Source organism: Impatiens glandulifera, chromosome 2 (assembly GCF_907164915.1).
Source record: "Impatiens glandulifera chromosome 2, dImpGla2.1, whole genome shotgun sequence".
Classification (NCBI taxonomy): Eukaryota; Viridiplantae; Streptophyta; class Magnoliopsida; order Ericales; family Balsaminaceae; genus Impatiens; species Impatiens glandulifera.
In genome coordinates, this window is record NC_061863.1 from 49,244,019 (window position 1) to 49,261,885 (window position 17,867).

A 17,867-nucleotide genomic window follows, 5' to 3' on the forward strand; every position below is an offset into this window, starting at 1 on the left:
GTAATATCGTGAACATCTACCCGAACCTTCTGTGAATGTTCAATTATTTGTCTCCCTCGTAAGAAATTATTGCATTCTTCTCTGCTCACATTTAATACACTAACTCCAAAGATACTTTTAAGAACATTAACCTAATACAAATAGTTTTGACTACTTCTTCTTCACTAACTTGTTAGGTGAGCCTTCCAATGAAGATAACTAAACAATAAACAATACATTATGTTTATTAATTTGAATTTATAATTCATTTGGCTTATTACACTAGTTATATATATATATATATATAATAAATTAATTCACTAAATAGTTTCAATCACAAAAATTGTTCATTAATAGATAATTATAAGAATAATTAATAATTTGTAAATATTAATACAAAATATAATAATTAATATTGTAATTAAATCACAATTATTTTTTTTATAACATATAAATAATTATTTTTTAAAAATATATTAGTTACTTTAAGATGTATTAGATTTAATATTATAAATTAAAATAATAAATATATATTTATATGAATAATTAATAGTTTAAAAATAAAGTTATTTGGACAATGAAAATGATTTCAGGCATCGTGCGCCAGAAGAAAACCTTTACAGATCAACTGGCTGGCCCTCAGTGTCAAGTCCATTCCCTTTCCCTCCTCAAAATTTGCATTTAGTCAGTCAGTCAGTCACATTCCTTTTCAATTTTCCGGCGAAAACTCTCTACTAGATAGATGTCCGACGAAGAGCCGGAGCTCAGTCTCAAGCAGAAGACGGAGATCGCCAAATGGTTCCTTCTTAATGCTCCTGCTGGCGAAATACAATACGTCGCAAAAGGTACTTCATATCTTATCTAATCTTCCGTCGTCTCATCACCAGTTACATGTTCAATTTCTTCTCTATTACTTCATCTGATTGAATTGCTCCGTTTGTTTGATATCTTCGTTGTTTAATTTGGTTGTGGCAGACCTTCGATCTGTTCTGGATGACGATGATGTGTATAACACGGCGGCATCGGAAGCATTTCCTTTGTATAATAGATCTCACATGATATGCCTGAAAATGCCTGGAAGTAGCGGTGATGAGGTATGTCTCTTATTCCTTAAGGACCTTAACCTATTAGTGTATTGATTTTAGGCATTTTGACTTTTATATGTTAGTCTTCAATTAGAGCTGAAACGTACAACTTCTTTTGGTGGCTGAAAGAATATTAATGCCTTACAATTGGAATGTATAATCTGAAGTAGCTATGAGATGTATTCGAAGGAAATGAAAATACACTCTTATGTATAGGAAATTGGTCATGCTATGATCAAAATGAGTCATATCTATAAGATTTTAGGATTATAAAAGTACTAGACTTCTTGGAATACAGTGAGAAAACCTATGTTATAATAGAGTACTAGAATCAGAAGGTAACTTCGGATAACTCGTGTTAGAATAGAGTATTAGACTGGTGTTCATTGAGGTATGGGGTTAATGAAGTCACCATTTGCAACAGTCATAAAAGACAAAGTACTTGCATTGTTAATAAATGTGTGGCCCTTGATCTAGGTTAATGGTTATGTGATTCAGTAGACTATCACCCAGTGAAGGACATTCCGTTGAACTGAGAATCTGTGCACCTGCTCTTTATATTTGAGTTTTATGGAATCTATCATCATCTAAACTTGGGTCATCTGTAGGAAATTTTCATGCAGTTGAATTTTCACTTAATGGAAAACTATAAGCTGTTGAAAATGAATTAATTGTTGTTATATCAATTCTTAAAGGTCCTTATCACGTCATATAGTCAGCTTACAGAGGATGAATATCTTGATCCTAGGACTGCACAAGTTTCTAAAGTCGATCATATTAAGCAAGTAAGTAATATGTTTTCTTCTTTCATTTACATTTCCAATGATTGTGGACAGTTTGATATTGTTTTCAAGCTAATTATGTGCATGCTAGTGTTTCCCCCCTCAATTTAATAGCTATAACTCTCTGAATGGGACAAAAGGCTTTGACATAAGTTTTTCCACATAAATGCAAATTGATCCAGGTTTGCACAAAGGTGAGACCAGCAAGTGATGAAGAGCTTCCCTCACCATATGTTGAGGAGTATCGGTATTACTACTTTGCCCTTACATTAGCTTTCTCTTTGTTCTTTTGGATGACGTTCTTAGTTATACTTTTATTGAATGATATATTTGATTAGTTATTTTTTCAGAAATTTCTGAGTTCATCTTAATTTAAACTATTCAATTTCAGGAAGAGAAAGATCATGTTGCCCATAATGTTTTTTGTATCTCAATATTCATTTTGAAGGTTTTTTTTCTTTTATTACATTGCTAGATTAGGAAACCATCCATATAGAGAAAATCAGGAGAGTGGTTCAAAATTATGGAAATAAGGAAGAGTTTGTTAGATTAGGGAATAGTCCTAAAAGATGATGGTTATGCCATGTCATCACGTTCATTATTAATTCATAAAACGCTAAGCCTACGTGTATATATGATTTTGGAAAGTCGCATTGACTATGGTAAAAATTAGACCAAAGAAATACATGACACGTGTAGCAGTATTAAGAGGGTGAAACAAAATTATTAAAACTACTGTAAATGCAAAATATTGAATCTGACCATAGAAGTTATTATAATAGTCATCCTCTAATATTGTTATGCTACATAAATTCTTTACCCTTTGAAGAGAATTTTTACTCTCTTCGAATGCATGGGAACAGCTTACTATACATGATTCATGCAGAACATCGCGCCACCATACAAACATGGTTACATGATTACTGTAACATAAGTGAAAACCGAAGACATGTACACTGTTGCAAGATAAGAAACATAGTTAGTTTTGTATTTTGCAGAAAGTCGACTTTAGTATAATGATAATTACTCTGTTATTCAAAGAGCTGACATGATTAGCCTACTTAGACATTATATGCCTTGATCCATGTTTGCTAAATATTACACTTTTCTTAAATTTATTATTTCTTTTGTGGGCAGATGTGCACTTGATGAAGAAGTAATGAGATATGTTAGTGAAGCTTATCCAAAAGGTGTTTGTTCCGTTTATTGTGGGAAGGGAAAAGACGTGGAAGAACCAGGATCTGATTTTGAGTTTGTTGTGGTCATTTCAGCTAGTCGACACAGTCCTCAGAATTTCTGGTAGTCAGCTTAACCATTCTTCTTTTCCCAAAAGATTTGCTTTCTCTTTAGTGCATTGTACACATAAAACTGTCATTTATCTTCATTTACTTGTTATATATAAATAGCAATGGGAGCTGGCGATCAGTGTGGAACATTGAGTTTAAGGATGAAGCGCAACTGATTGAGGTTCGAGGCAAATGGCAAGTAAGTTCATGGTCATTGTAGAACTAAATATGTTTCTTGATGCTTTTATTTTGGTCATACAAGTATATACAGGAAATGATACGCCACTCTAAAGTTTGTTCTTCATTCAGGTGGGAGCACACTATTTTGAAGAGGGAAACGTCCAATTAGATGCAGAACATGAATGCAAGGATTCAACTCTATTTCAGGTGATCCTGTAATCTTGTCGCTTTTGATAACATAACATGTTTCCATTTTAGGATTATTGGACCATGTATGAACCCTTCTTATTTTGGTTGATATATTTCCTTTTCCATGCACTTCTGTAGTCCCCTGATGATACCGCAATTTCCTTGAGCAATATTATCCGACACCATGAGACAGAATACCTTACTGCTCTTCAGGTTTGTGTTGCTTTTTGCTTAATCTCTCTGTATTACCATTGATAAATTTACTTTTAGCGTTAATCGGTAGCTCTTTGGTATTGGCAGGGTTCTTACTCAGATTTACCAGATACCACATTTAAGGTATTTGATCGTTAAAGTAGTCTAGGAACTTCTCAAATGCAAGTCTAATAACTTAGAATAAAGTTTTTCAGAAAAGCTTCTATTTCTATACCCAATATATATATAGTTAAGAATGCTTTTTTTTTTTGGTAAGAAATCAATCAATTCATAGATTTTGGTTAATAAAATAATTTGGAACTTAGAGGCGTCGTAATTCTTGGTCTTAACCTTTGTGTCGATATGCACCAGGATCTTCGGAGGAAACTTCCAGTAACTCGAACTCTCTTCCCATGGCACAACACCTTGCAATTTAGCCTAACTAAAGATATCTCAAGAGAACTTGGGATTGAAAAGTAGTGTTTTTCCCAAACTGAAGATTTTTGTGCCTTTTCTGTATTATTTATTTTTGTTATTAGTTTTTCTATTCTCAGTTGGAAATGGTATAATTTGTAAAGAGGGATCTTTAATATATTGGAGTCTATTTGTGAATCTTTCACTATGATTGTAACTTTTGCACTCCACTGCCTTCTCTAAATACTTGGCTTAATCATCCCAAAACAGTTTCTATGTCAAGATTTTATTTTAAAACTGTTAGTGTGAAATCAAATTATAAAATCCTAATTGTTTTTAATTAATATTGAAATCAAATAGGATATTTTTATACCACTCTTATAGATTAACTGAGATTGTACATAATTTATTTCATTTATGAATTAATTATGTTTTTACATTGTTTCAAAAAAAAAATTATGTTTTTATTTTTGTGTGACCCAAATTGATTCTGGGATATCTAGCTTGATCCATTTTAAATATTATTATTACTGGAGTCCAATTTTAAGCTTTTGAATTTTTAAATTAAGTTTTTGTCACTTGATTTCATTGTTAGGTATAAATAATTAACCTAATATAAATATAAATTTTAATATATTATGTTTTATATATTCTAATCATCTTATATTTATTACTTATAAAACTTAATTTCTTAAAAATCTAGATACTTAAAAGTTTAATAATAACAATAGAATTAAATAATAATAATGAAAAAATAAATAAGCAAAGATTAACAACATAGTTAAATTAATTATCATAACTAACTGTGAGACAAAATTAAGTTTTAATTAATTTTAAATGTAGCATGTATAAAAAAGAGGAGTGATAGAGTGAGGGAAATTAGTGAAGGAATTTTGTGAGGGAATGACATTGCATCACCTTCATTGGTTGGAAAATGTAAAAGTTGGAGGAAAGAGAGAAAAGAGAGAAATTATTTGATTTTTTCAACGAATAAGATTATGCACGTCATTCCCTCACCAAATTCCCTCACCTAATCATTTCTCTATAAAAAAATATATATATTAAAACTTATTATAAGATTGTTTTTAACTAAACACATACATAATTTCTTTTAAAAACATTAGTTTATTCTTTTATAAATTCAATTTACATTGTTATATATATATATTAGAGTTCGTTTTATATATTAATTAACTATTTTATAATTAAAAACATAATAACCATGCATATAAACTGAAATAAAATTTAAAATTAATAATATATAATTAACAAAGAATTTGAATAAAAAATATTAATAAATTATTTTGGATGAAATAATTAAAGAGAAAAAAATGTATATACATTTAATTATATTTTAAATTAAACAATAAATTATATTTTTATTAAAACTGAATATATTAAAATTGTATTAAATAAAAAACACATTTTTATAAAAAAATATATTATAAAAAAATATATTCAACCTAACAAATAAATTTAAAAATGAACTTTGATTATTAGTATTTAAAAAAGTTATCTTTTCTAACAAACTACATTAATACACAACTATCTTATTCAAAATAAAGTAAATATTTTAAATAAAATATTAAAAAGTACATTAAAATATAATATAAAATAAAATAAAATAAATAAAAAAGTAGTCTTCTCCTGATTACTTCACTATTAGATTTTTATATTTTTATAACGGCTGTAATAGAGAGAGAGTTGAGATAGAATTGAGACAGCAAGAAAAGAAAGGTTGAATTTAATTACTAATAAAATATTTATTCTTCTTTTCCAATACAACAACAAGTCTTATGATTCTCTTCTTCTGTTTGGCTTCTCCTCCGGTCTCCCAAAATCTGAAGAATTTATTCATTTAGCTGACTGACTGACTGTGTGCTTGTTCAAGGTTATTAGGTTTACTTACATGATTATGAATTTGGTGGATGCGGATATGCTCGACGATGGTCACGGGCTCCACAACTCGTCGCTGCAATGCTCGATTTGTCTGGATTCTGTGCTCGATGATGGAAAGAGATCATGGGCAAAGCTTCGATGTGGCCATCAATTTCATCTAGGTAAGTTCAATGACCTATCAACATTATTGCTGTCAACTGTAGTGTAGTGTAGTGTAGACTCATCTTTTTCATTTTACTTCTTATATCTAATGCTGTTGTTCATGTACGTTAGAGACTCCAAAGAATCGACTTCAGGGTTTTTTTAATATATAAAGTTATGCCTATGTTAACTTAGTAAGTTGATTGATTCATCATGATAGATAGATAGCCATAAGGGTAATATGAAAGTCTATATATTTCTCTGTATCCACTATTTGATTGGGGAAATTCAATGAGTAACCATGATTAGTATTGTTTGTGCTGAAATACCTCTTCTGTAGATTTTAGTGTATTCATGCATGGTTAGTGTGGCTTTGATTTCTCTGGGTATGTATGGGTTCAAGAATATGAAATGATTTCCCCTTGTTTGGAATTGTTTAATCTCTTTCAACCCAAGTATCAAGGAATCATCACATACCACAAAGGTATGCGTAGTGTAATCTAAGGCTCTGCAGTAACATAGGTACTTGTAAGAGCAGACGAGCTGGGAATTCTTCATTACTTGTGTTGTTATCATTTAGCAAGGCTGAATCCTTGCTTTTCTTTAGGTCAAGAACCCCAAATCTGATTTAGATTATGTTTGATCATCCCTCTAAGCATGGTATATAGCACAACCAAACTAGAAGATATACTTTTTTGCCCAAAACTTTTGCAAGGCCATCCTCACCTTGCAAACCCTTAGTTCACACCCCTCAATGATTTGAAATTGTTCATCCTCCCTATCTTTACAAAAGTCACACTGAAAGATGAGTAATTCTCCATATCAATGGTATCAGAGCACCAGTTATGGCCATTTCTTTTCCCATCTTCTGACCATTCCTTTTTCTCATCTCAGATTCTGCCGATTCTTTTCTCATCTCAGATTCTGCCAATTCTTTTCTCAACCCCAAGTCTAATTCCATTTAACTTCTCAAAATTTAAGATTCTTGTTTGATTCATTTCTGATTTTTTTTTATCAAGTTTTAGTTCCTTTGTTCGCTAGTGGTCAGTTGTTCTTGGAAAACTATTCTGCCCAGTGCCAATGATAGGTTCTATCAAATTCTTTTGTTCTCTTGAGTGGTAGTTCTTGCAAAAAGGAAACATGACTTTCTTCTACCCTTATGAGAAAAGCCAATATCCCCAAGATTCAATAGATGTCCAGTCAACTGCTGCGCCTAAACGCATGGTCTTTTCCTTTATGTGTAGGAAAATCTACTTTCAAGATGCCTTGGTGGTGAAATGGTAGACACGCGAGACTCAAAATCTTGTGCTAAACACGCGTGGAACAATGGATTTTCGAAATGGAGAAGTTCTTCCAAAAAGAAGAAATGGAGATGGCAGAAAGAATTCAAATGACGTCAAACTGTATAGAGGAAATGCTCGCAAATGGGATGGTTTATTATTTGTTACAAAAATCTACCAAAAACTGATTGAATTAAAATAGGCAATTATAAGTCATTTTTTTTTCCAATTCTAGTGGAGGTTAACATGGAAACATCTTTAAACCCGAAATGAGAGATCAACTACCAAGAATCTTTGGCAAGATTTTGTGGAGATTTTCATTCAATCAAGAAGCTGAAAGAAAGGATAGGTTGGACTCGGGATTTGAAAGTAGTTGAACGGCAGCTGGGCCAATTAGACGAAATGCTGAATAACATGATGCACAAAAATGAACAGCCTCAGAAGGCACTTCTTTCTGGAGGAAGAAAATGATGCATCAACTGAAAGCATGGAAAAAACAACCATTTCTGAAAATGTTAGTGTCCAACAATATGTTCAAGAACAAGCATATTGAGCATGTTCGAGTTCATATTTGTCTAATGTGATATTTTCAAAGATGGTCTTTAAAGAAGTTCAATAATCGACTGAAGAAGTGCTACAACATAGACAAGAAGAAGATGCGAGTATTGTTGTTGATAACATTTTTCTTGTTTAAAAAGTGATCCATTCTTGAACGTGAATGAAGAAAAATATCAGTTGGACAGAAGAAGATGGTTTATATGTTAAATGATAACGCACATGATTCGATGATATTCAAAGTAGAATGCTACAAATAGTCAAAGGGGCAACAAACATCAAGTTAGCGAACATAGGCCACAAATAGAGCCGCTTAACTTTATTGTTGATCATCTTCTCCAAGCGATTGAAAAAACAATGGTTCAATGGTACATCATTGTATGTTTTTCAAAACTTCGGAGAAAAATAAAATTGAAGATGAAGTAGAGGAACCTTTGCAAAAGTCGCTCAACTCCTCATTGTCACGATTTCCCCCCAAAAGTTGTTAAAGAGGCCTCGTTCGAGGACACATGATTTTAAAGGGTGAATAATACTTAGGGATGGACTCGCTAATGGTTGAGTATCGTAGAGATCTCTAGCTCACAAGTTCCTTGGGCGATGTACTTTTTTGAACTGAAGTTGATTTAATCCAAACATAAAGAGGGATGCATTGATTTCAAGGGTTAACAAATCACCATTTTTAGGCAAGCTGCTGAGCCTTTTGGAGAGACTTGTGGCTGCTAAAGCTGGAAGCATTGTACTCCATTGTTTGTTTATGTTTGAGTCAAGTTAAAAATTTTCCTTCATTGTGGACAATGAAGTTCTTATGGGGGAGAATTGATCAAATGTAAGGGTGTAGTTAGGGTTCAAATTTGTCATGGGCTTGTTATAGTTCTAGTCCAAGAAAATCAAGATGGTTAGTTAGGTAATATTACTATAAGTAGTAAAGAATTAGTATTGTAAATGTGGGAATAAAGTTCAAAGGTGCTATATTCTCATTTACTTTTGGTTGTAGCGAAATCATTCAATTCAAGGTTACTTGAGAGCAATTCTCCATATCACAATCTTCCTATCGACTAGTGTTGCCTGTGATGTCACTTTCCCCTGTTTCGTCGACCATATATGACTCTGGATAAGGAGGATTAGTTAGGCCAGGGTAAAAAAAAGATAAGGCCATTTTTCTTGTGTTTGGCGGCATACTAGAGTAAAGGTTAGGGCATCATGCAGTTGGGCTTTAGTGGGCCGACTTATGAAGGGAAAAAAAGAGGGCAAGGGGGCACTGGATTATCACGAAAATAAATAGAGGCAACATTTCAATCTATTCAAGATTCTTTTAGTTGGATGGATGTCTTTTTCGATTGATATTTCCAACAACTAGATATTCAATCTAAAAGTTTAATATCTACTTTGACACAAAATACGTCAACAAAATGGAGAAGGATGCATACATGTACAAACTACCAAGATATTGTTATCCACAAATCCAACAAATATATGGACTCTACAAATTTTGAATCCAACAACACATCTCCATCTTCAAGTCTTAGATGCAACCGGCGATTTTGTTCATGGAAATGCTAATGATCAACCCACATTTATTGCATGATGTTGTGAGCGATCCCCTACATTTATTCCATGATGTTGTGAGCGATCCATGGTTTGCGGAGACACCAAAGAATTTAAACTGTTTTTGTTTGTACATTAGCCCTCCATTGGCCAGCTGGGAAAAGGGATGCCACTACATGGTATCTTCTGAATTGTTTATGATAGAAGCAAAAAAAAAAGATAATGTTGCACAACTCACCCAACCCTTAAGGTCAAGGATTTCTATAGGGGAAGTAATGATGTGTACTAAAGTGATATGTATAAGAGAGTTCCTTTCTCACTATCTCACGATTGGGCATCTTCACTAATAACCGTAATCCTATTAACTCATACAAATTGGCTAGTAAGTATTATGGAATGTAATATCATTATTATTGATAAGAAGTTATAGGTAGTTAGTAGTAGTTATAGCGATTATTGATAGTAGTATTATTAATGCAATATGTAGTGTGTAATATGTTGAATATGTAACAAGAATTGTCTTCTTCTAAGCATTTATCTTCTTTCTAAATGTTTCTTCACTTCTCCTCTTCCTAAATAGAAATTCCTGTTTTGTGATTCTACATTGTCAACAACATTTCCCTCCTTCATTGACAATTCCTAAAGCAACTAAAGGAGTTCTTTTTGTTGCAAATCTTGAACAAGAATGGAAATACGAATTAAGTAGTGCGGAGAAGGTCTTCCACGAGAAGAGACAAGAGAGTTCCTTTCTCACTATCTTTCGTGGTCGAGAGATTTGAAGGAGGGTAGCCATGTTACAATACATGCAGCCTAAGGCTATCTAGTATAACTTGCGTGAATATTAAATAGATAGTTAGCTGTTAGTTATAAGAAGTTAAAATTAGCTAGAGGTAGTTCCTTGATGCAGAATTTTATTCAAGACATCCTTAGAAGAAGAAAATTCTTAATACAAATTACACGTTAAATATTAATGTCAATAACCACTTTTAATCATTAAGAACCGTTATAACTACCTCTAATTACTATTTGTTTCTTTTTTTGATACTTGTGTGTTTATTTATGGAGGAGGCTAGAATAGCATCCCACCGCAATGACCCTCATCTTCAATCAAAGTATTTTTTTGGCGGGAATCGAATTTGAGACTTCAACCTCTCAAGTCCAAACCTTTTTCACTTGAGCAAGTTTGACCACTAACTACTAAACTTTAATATTTAAACCCATCATGTTAATGGGTTGGGATGAGGATCGTCCCGTGCACAAGGATCGGGCGTCTAATGCATTTATGCGCGAAGTCTCGGAAAGAGGAAGCATACGGGTTACGATTAAGGGACTGGGGGAAAGTATTTAGGTCTTTTTCTCTATATTTCTTTTACTAGACTACTAGTCAATTACATTTAGACTTACGATTTCTGAGAAACCTCGCAAGTGTGATGAAATGTTTTTCTTTTGTCAAACCTATAATTTCTCTTTGTCATAACAATGCATTACATAATATTATTTTTGTCCTTTTTTTTTATCATATCTATCTAATTATTGAACAAGCAAGGAAAGCTACATGAATCCAATCTCTTGTATTGAATACAAAGTAGATAGAAAGATATTATATACCTTTCAAGGTTCCTTTATTTCTATTATTGGTATTTGTTGTAGTATAATATAGTACATACATTGAAGACCTAAACTAGACCATCACTTCCCGTCTTTCCATTTCAAATTTGGGCAGAGGCACATTGATTTTAGTTAAGTTTGACAATTATTCAATTCCCTAAACTAGTGCCATTGATCCGAATAAGAAAAAACATATTGGGGAGCTAAACACTATGAATAAAGTCAACTCTCTCAGGCACATATTTTCAATTCATATTATGTAGCAATGAAATATCTTGCTTCCACTACTTTATGTTCCCCCTATGTTTATCTTTTTGTATATCATATCTTATATGTTTATGTTTGGTACTTCTTGAATTTCTTCCTTATTTTCCTTCTTTAATGTTTATTGTAATTTTCTTTCACACTAATCTTGATCTTTTATGACCAGATTGCATTGGGTCAGCATTCAATGTTAAGAATGCAATGCAGTGTCCCAATTGTCGGGAAATCGAGACAGGTCAGTGGCTTTATGCTAATCAAGCATTTCCGGATCATGGCATTGAAGATTGGCACAATGATGATGATTTATTTGATCATGCCATCTCCGATATGGTACAAATCTCCCAAACCTTGATAGAAATTAGTATCTGTTATAATTAGTTTCACGGTATATATAACAGTGATAAAGTGATTTCAATACTTTTTTTTTTATCTTGAGTTATAACGATTTGATATCCGGCATTTGTCACTTATTATGTGGCCTGATTCTTCATGTAGTTTTAGTGCGTTGAGACTTCGATCTCATTTTACTTTCTTCAGTTTTTTGCCTTCGGGTCTCAAGTATATATGCATCATTGATATACTTTTCAAAGAGAGTGTAAGCAAAGAATAATCATGCTGGTATCTGAACATGGTTATTTGGAAAGTACTACTATGAATTGATTTAAATTAATATTTCCATGTTTGTCTTGTAGTTTAATTGTCTTCTTTTCTGAAGCTGCGAGTCCGACCTGTTTTTCTAAATCTTGCAGTCTTTTGGACTTCACTGGTGTCCTGTGGGAGGATTGGCACGGCTTCAGGAATCTTTGAAGTATGTTTGGACTGCTTAATACTTATTTCCATCTGACTTATCTTCTTGTTCTTTAATCTAGGAGGTTTAACGCCACTGCAAAAGTATATATTCGTAATATTTATTAGACCCTTTGTCCTCCTCTGTACATAGATAGTTCAATCCAGAAACAGTTTTGTTGTTGTGTTCATAGAGATGGCAATAAGGTCTTGAGAAGGGAATTCAATGTTCCTGAGCTATGACCCAAACAAGTCTTGGGCTTTGAAATTTTTGCAACAGCTATGAAATGTCTTTGCCTTTTAATTTCATTTTGAAATTTTCTGTTCTAACATAATCCTTCTCTGCAGCGAGAGGATACAGTTGTCACCAACTACATGTAAGATTTCCCTTTTTCTTTAGTTTGGGTTTACAGTTATAAATTTCTGGATCACCTACTAAAAAATGTATTTCTTGTTATACAACAGATCCTAATCTTGTTGGACCAGGTCTCATGTATACTGATCATGGAGCTGTATCATCTGCTACTCACCCATACGTTACTTATGTTGGACCCCTCCATCCTTCTTCATCAAATCCAGGCAGAAGTACTGTGCCAGATAATGTTGGTTTGTTTGGTAATTGGAGTGTCCCACCAGTTCACAGTGAGATGCCCACTTCTTATACTTTTCCTACCATGGACATTCATTACCAGAGTTGGGAGCACCATTCTTCTCCCTTCCCAAACAACAGCAACACCAGCCACATAGCTGTCCCAGATCAATCATCCATTGCTTCTTTGAATCAGAGGGCAGTTTGGACAAATCAAGATTTACAAAGACCAACATCCTTTATGAATCCTCTCCTTGTGGGTCACAAGTAAGCATTTTTATATCTATTTTTGTTGCTTTCCTAATCCACAATGTAAAAGTAATGGCATTTATGGTAAGACAGATTTGTTTAACTTTGCGCTGAACTTTACAACATGGAAACTTGCAGTACTGCTACAGGTGGGACCAGCACCATCACTCCTTCACCTATTCCTCCTTATCGAGGCAGTTTTGCTCGGACCCAAGACCGAGTCCAAGCACTGGAGACTTACTTTCAGCAGGGTATCAGTACACAAACCATTCATCCAGCTTCTGTCATCCCCGGCATACCGAGGTCAAGTAGTAATCAAATAGAGACTTACTTTCAGCAGGGTATCAGTACAACCATTCATCCTTCTGTCATCCCCAGCATACTGAGGCCGAGTAGTAATCAAATGGGCTCGTCTTCTTCATCTCTAGTCCCTCCAATGGCTGCAGCATCAGCAGCATCATCTTCTTCTGATCAGGCAGCTGGATTCTACTACTTTCCCTCTGGCGGAAACTTCCAAGCTACGGCCGATAATCACCACCTGTCTGCAGCTCGTTTTGGAGGAGAATGGGAGAGAGAGCAGGTGGTACCTCCTCCCACGTTGGGAGGAGGAGACTTTGTACTCGAAAGAGAACCGAGCAGGGTGCCAATTAACTACTGGTCAGCTACTACTGGTGGTGGAACATCCAATGGCTTCTTCCATCAGAGACATGCAGGTTCTTAATCTTTTCTTTATCAGAAGAAGAAGAGAATATATTTTGCATTGCCCCCAACTTTATATTTGTCGCGCCAATGGTTTGTGGCCCAACATACTTGGCAGTCATTAAAAAAAACTGTGGCAATCAATTATAATGGCCTGTTTCTGTTAGCTGAAACAGTTGTGCCTAAGCTCTCAGTACTTTTAAGCTAAACTTAAAAAAAATGCTGATTGTTGACTGTAAATACATTATTTTTCTTTTGTTTATTTCATCCTCCTCTCTTGGCATGAATCTGTTCTTAGTTCTTTAGTTCTCTAGTGCTTAGGTTTGGTTAGTCATGTTCATAACCTGACGTTGCTTAGATTTTAACTTCTTTTTTTACCGGGTTTATTTCTCGGGGTGGCTAGCACGACCCCTACAGTTATGATCCCTTTAGATCAAAGCTTTCAAAGTTTTCCCCTTTAGATCAAAGCTTTATTAGTACATTTCTTACTAATTGAACCTGAAACTTGTAAATTTTTACGTAATACTTCTGGATTTGAGTGTTTCTTACTAATTGAACCTGAAACTTTTAATTTTTTAAGTAATACTTTTGTATTTGAGTTAAACTGTGGTTAAGGAACTTAGGATTAGGGGTGAAAATTACAAATATTTTTGATATATTGAAACCATCGAACCGCAAATTACCAAAAATATCGATTTTTTCACTATACTGAAAAATTTAATAGAGTGCTACTGAAATTAACGGTTTTGAGTTTTTCAAAATTTTAATATTTTGGTAAATACTAAAATAATACTTATATTTATTCATGTCAATTTTCAATTAATTGTATGTAGAAGAAGAAATGACATGATAATGTCCCATTTACTTTATTAAATTATTAAAGAAGAATTTTTACCTGGAAAGGGGCAGTCGGCTATTAGGGTTGATGATGATGCATCATCTCCTTCTTCACCTGATCACCGATTTACCTTGAAAGGGTTTGATAATGAAGGTTTCTGGATATGGCGAGAGATTGCTTATTATTCGTTTTCACTATAAACTCAAAAAGAATGGAATCTGAATAAGAAGTGGAAGAAATGATTCTGATATTCTTAGTCGAATGAATGAGAATGCATAGATAACCGAAGAATTTGAGAATAGATATAGAGAGTTTTCAAGTAAAGCCCGCCGAAAATGCGAATCCGTTGACTGAATTTTCGGAGAAGAATGCCTGATTGGCCTACCACGTGTCATTGCTGGTTCTGATTATGTAATTTATTTTAAAATTTTAAAATATTATTTTTATTACAGAATTTTTTAAGTGTTATTTCTATTGCTTTTTTTATACTCAATCAAATTATTTAAAATAAATCATTTTTATTATATACTTTACACATTTATATTTGAAATAACTAATTTTTTTATGTAGTACAAAATGAAAATATGTTTCTTGAATAATGAATAAATTTTATGCAATGGCCTTAATTCTTAAATACTCTTAATAACTAATTTAAAGAATAAATTATTTATCGTTTTAATTAAGTTATCTTTCTCATAATATATTTTTGACTAATAAACTAATTTTGAATTCAAATTATATTTATTTTCATTCACTTATTTATTCACATTAAGAGGAGTTTGTTTCACGTTATCATATTTATATTTTGTAATTTCTATTCTATAATTTATATTTTATATTCTTAGTCGAATGAATGAGAATGCACAGATAACCGAAAAATTTGAGAATAGATGGTAGAGAGTTTTCAAGTAAAACTTGCCGGAAAATGCGAATCCGGTGACTGAATTTTTGGAGAAAAATGTCTGATGGCCTACCACGTGTCATTGCTGGTTCTGTTTATGTAATTTATTTTAAAATATTGTTTTTATTACAGAATTTTTTAAGTGTTATTTCTATTGCTTTTTTTATACTCAGTCAAATTATTTAAAATAAATTATTTTTATTATATATTTTACACATTTATATTTGAAATAACTAATCTTTTTTAGATAATACAAAATAAAAATATGTTTCATGAATGAATAAATTTTATGCAATGGTCTTAATTCTAAAATACTCTTAATAATTAATTTAAAGAATAAATTATTTATCGTTTTAATTAAGTTATCTTTATGATAATATATTTTTGACTAATAAACTAATTTTGAATTCAAATTATATTTATTTTCATTCACTTATTTATTCACATTAGGAGGGGGTTTATTTCACGTTATCATATTTATATTTTGTAATTTCTATTTTATAATTTATTTTTTATATTCTTAGTCGAATGAATGAGAATGCACGGATAACCGAAGAATTTGAGAATAGATGGTAGAGAGTTTTCAAGTAAAACTTGCCAGAAAATGCGAATCCGGTGACTGAATTTTTGGAGAAGAAGGCTTGATGGCCTTACCACTTGTCATTGCTGATTATGTTTATGTAATTTATTTTAAAATTTTAAAATATTGTTTTTATTATACTTTTATTGCTTTTTTTTATACAGTCAAATTATTTAAAATAAATCATTTTTATTATATACTTTACACATTTATATTTGAAATAACTAATCATTTTTAGGTAGTAAAAATGAAAATATGTTTCATGAATGAATAAATTTTATGCAATGGCCTTAATTCTTAAATACTCTTAATAACTAATTTAAAGAATAGATTGTCTATCGTTTTAATTAAGTTATCTTTCTCATAATATATTTTGACTAATAAATTAATTTTGAATTCAAATTATATTTATTTTCATTCCCTTATTTATTCACATTAGGAGGGGTTTGTTTCACATTATCATATTTATATTTTGTAATTTCTATTCTATAATTTCTATTTTATATTCTTAGTCGAATGAATGAGAATGCACGGATAACCGAAGAATTTGAGAATAGATGATAGAGAGTTTTCAAGTAAAACTTGCCGGAAAATGCAAATCCAGTGACTGAATTTTTGAAGAAGAAGGCTTGATGGCCTACCACGTGTCATTAAAGGTTCTGTTTATGTAATTTTTTTAAAATTTTAAAATATTATTTTTATTACAGAATTTTTTAAGTGTTATTTCTATTGCTTTTTTTATACTCAGTCAAATTATTTAAAATAAATCATTTTTATTATATATTTTACACATTTATATTTAAAATAACTAATCTTTTTTAGGTAGTACAAAATGAAAAATGTTTCATGAATGAAATAATTTTATGCAATGGTCTTAATTCTTAAATACTATTAATAACTAATTTAAAGAATAGATTATCTATCGTTTTAATTAAATTATCTTTCTCATAATATATTTTTGACTAATAAACTAATTTTGAATTCAAATTATATTTATTTTCATTCCCTTATTTATTCACGTTAGGAGGGGGTTTGTTTCACGTTATTATATTTATATTTTGTAATTTCTATTCTATAATTTATAATTTATATTTTTAGTTGAATGAATGAATGAGAATGCACGGATAACCAAAGAATTTGAGAATAGATGGTAGAGAGTTTTCAAGTAAAAATTGTCGGAAAATGCGAATCCGGTGACTGAATTTTTTAAGAAGAAAGTCTGATGGCCTACCACGTATTATTTACCACGTTTTATTGCTGGTTCTGTTTATGCAATTTATTTTAAAATTTTAAAATATTGTTTTTATTACAGAATTTTTTAAGTGATATTTCTATTGCTTTTTTTATACTCGGTCAAATTATTTAAAATAAATCATTTTTATTATATACTTTACACATTTATATTTGAAATAACTAATATTTTTTATGTAGTACAAAATGAAAATATGTTTCATGAATGAATATTTTTTATGCAATGGTCTTAATTCTTAAATACTCTTAATAACTAATTTAAAGAATAAATTATCTATCGTTTTAATTAAGTTATCTTTCTCATAATATATTTTGACTAATAAACTAATTTTGAATTCAAATTATATTTATTTTCATTCCCTTATTTATTCACATTAGGAGGGAGTTTGTTTCACGTTATTATATTTATATTTTGTAATTTCTATTATATAATTTCTATTTTATATTCTTAGTCGAATGAATGAAGGAGAATGCACGGATAACCAAAGAATTTGAGAATAAATGGTAGAGAGTTTTCAAGTAAAACTCGCCGGAAAATGCGAATTCGGTGACTGAATTTTTGGAGAAGAAGGCCT

General features: G+C 31.5%; 2 protein-coding genes across 2 annotated transcripts; both read left to right on the plus strand.

Annotated features, from left to right (window-relative positions):
* Nucleotides 1–613: 613 nt before the first annotated feature.
* LOC124925877 (F-actin-capping protein subunit alpha) lies at nt 614–4,307 on the plus strand. The gene is made up of 10 exons (XM_047465996.1): nt 614–824; nt 955–1,073; nt 1,760–1,849; nt 2,029–2,093; nt 2,984–3,145; nt 3,253–3,331; nt 3,442–3,519; nt 3,640–3,714; nt 3,802–3,837; nt 4,066–4,307. Exons 1-10 carry the CDS (start codon nt 722–724, stop codon nt 4,171–4,173), a joined length of 915 nt encoding a protein of 304 aa, XP_047321952.1. The 5' UTR covers nt 614–721; the 3' UTR covers nt 4,174–4,307.
* A 1,591-nt stretch (nt 4,308–5,898) lies between these two features.
* Nucleotides 5,899–13,983, plus strand: LOC124928148 (E3 ubiquitin-protein ligase IPI1). Its single transcript, XM_047468677.1, has 6 exons — nt 5,899–6,167; nt 11,566–11,729; nt 12,149–12,207; nt 12,534–12,562; nt 12,651–13,041; nt 13,162–13,983. The coding sequence occupies exons 1-6, from the start codon at nt 6,017–6,019 to the stop codon at nt 13,742–13,744; spliced, it is 1,377 nt and encodes a 458-aa protein (XP_047324633.1). The 5' UTR covers nt 5,899–6,016; the 3' UTR covers nt 13,745–13,983.
* Nucleotides 13,984–17,867: the final 3,884 nt, after the last annotated feature.

Bases quoted from the DNA above. Each gene is read 5' to 3' on its own strand.
- LOC124928148 (XM_047468677.1), top strand. From the start codon at position 6,017: ATGATTATGAATTTGGTGGATGCGGATATGCTCGACGATGGTCACGGG. The intron at 12,563-12,650 runs GTAAGATTTCCC...GTTATACAACAG, and splicing joins ACAGTTGTCACCAACTACAT to ATCCTAATCTTGTTGGACCA. The intron at 13,042-13,161 runs GTAAGCATTTTT...GGAAACTTGCAG, and splicing joins CCTCTCCTTGTGGGTCACAA to TACTGCTACAGGTGGGACCA.
- LOC124925877 (XM_047465996.1), top strand. From the start codon at position 722: ATGTCCGACGAAGAGCCGGAGCTCAGTCTCAAGCAGAAGACGGAGATC. The intron at 2,094-2,983 runs GTATTACTACTT...TTTTGTGGGCAG, and splicing joins CCATATGTTGAGGAGTATCG to ATGTGCACTTGATGAAGAAG. The intron at 3,838-4,065 runs GTATTTGATCGT...GATATGCACCAG, and splicing joins TACCAGATACCACATTTAAG to GATCTTCGGAGGAAACTTCC.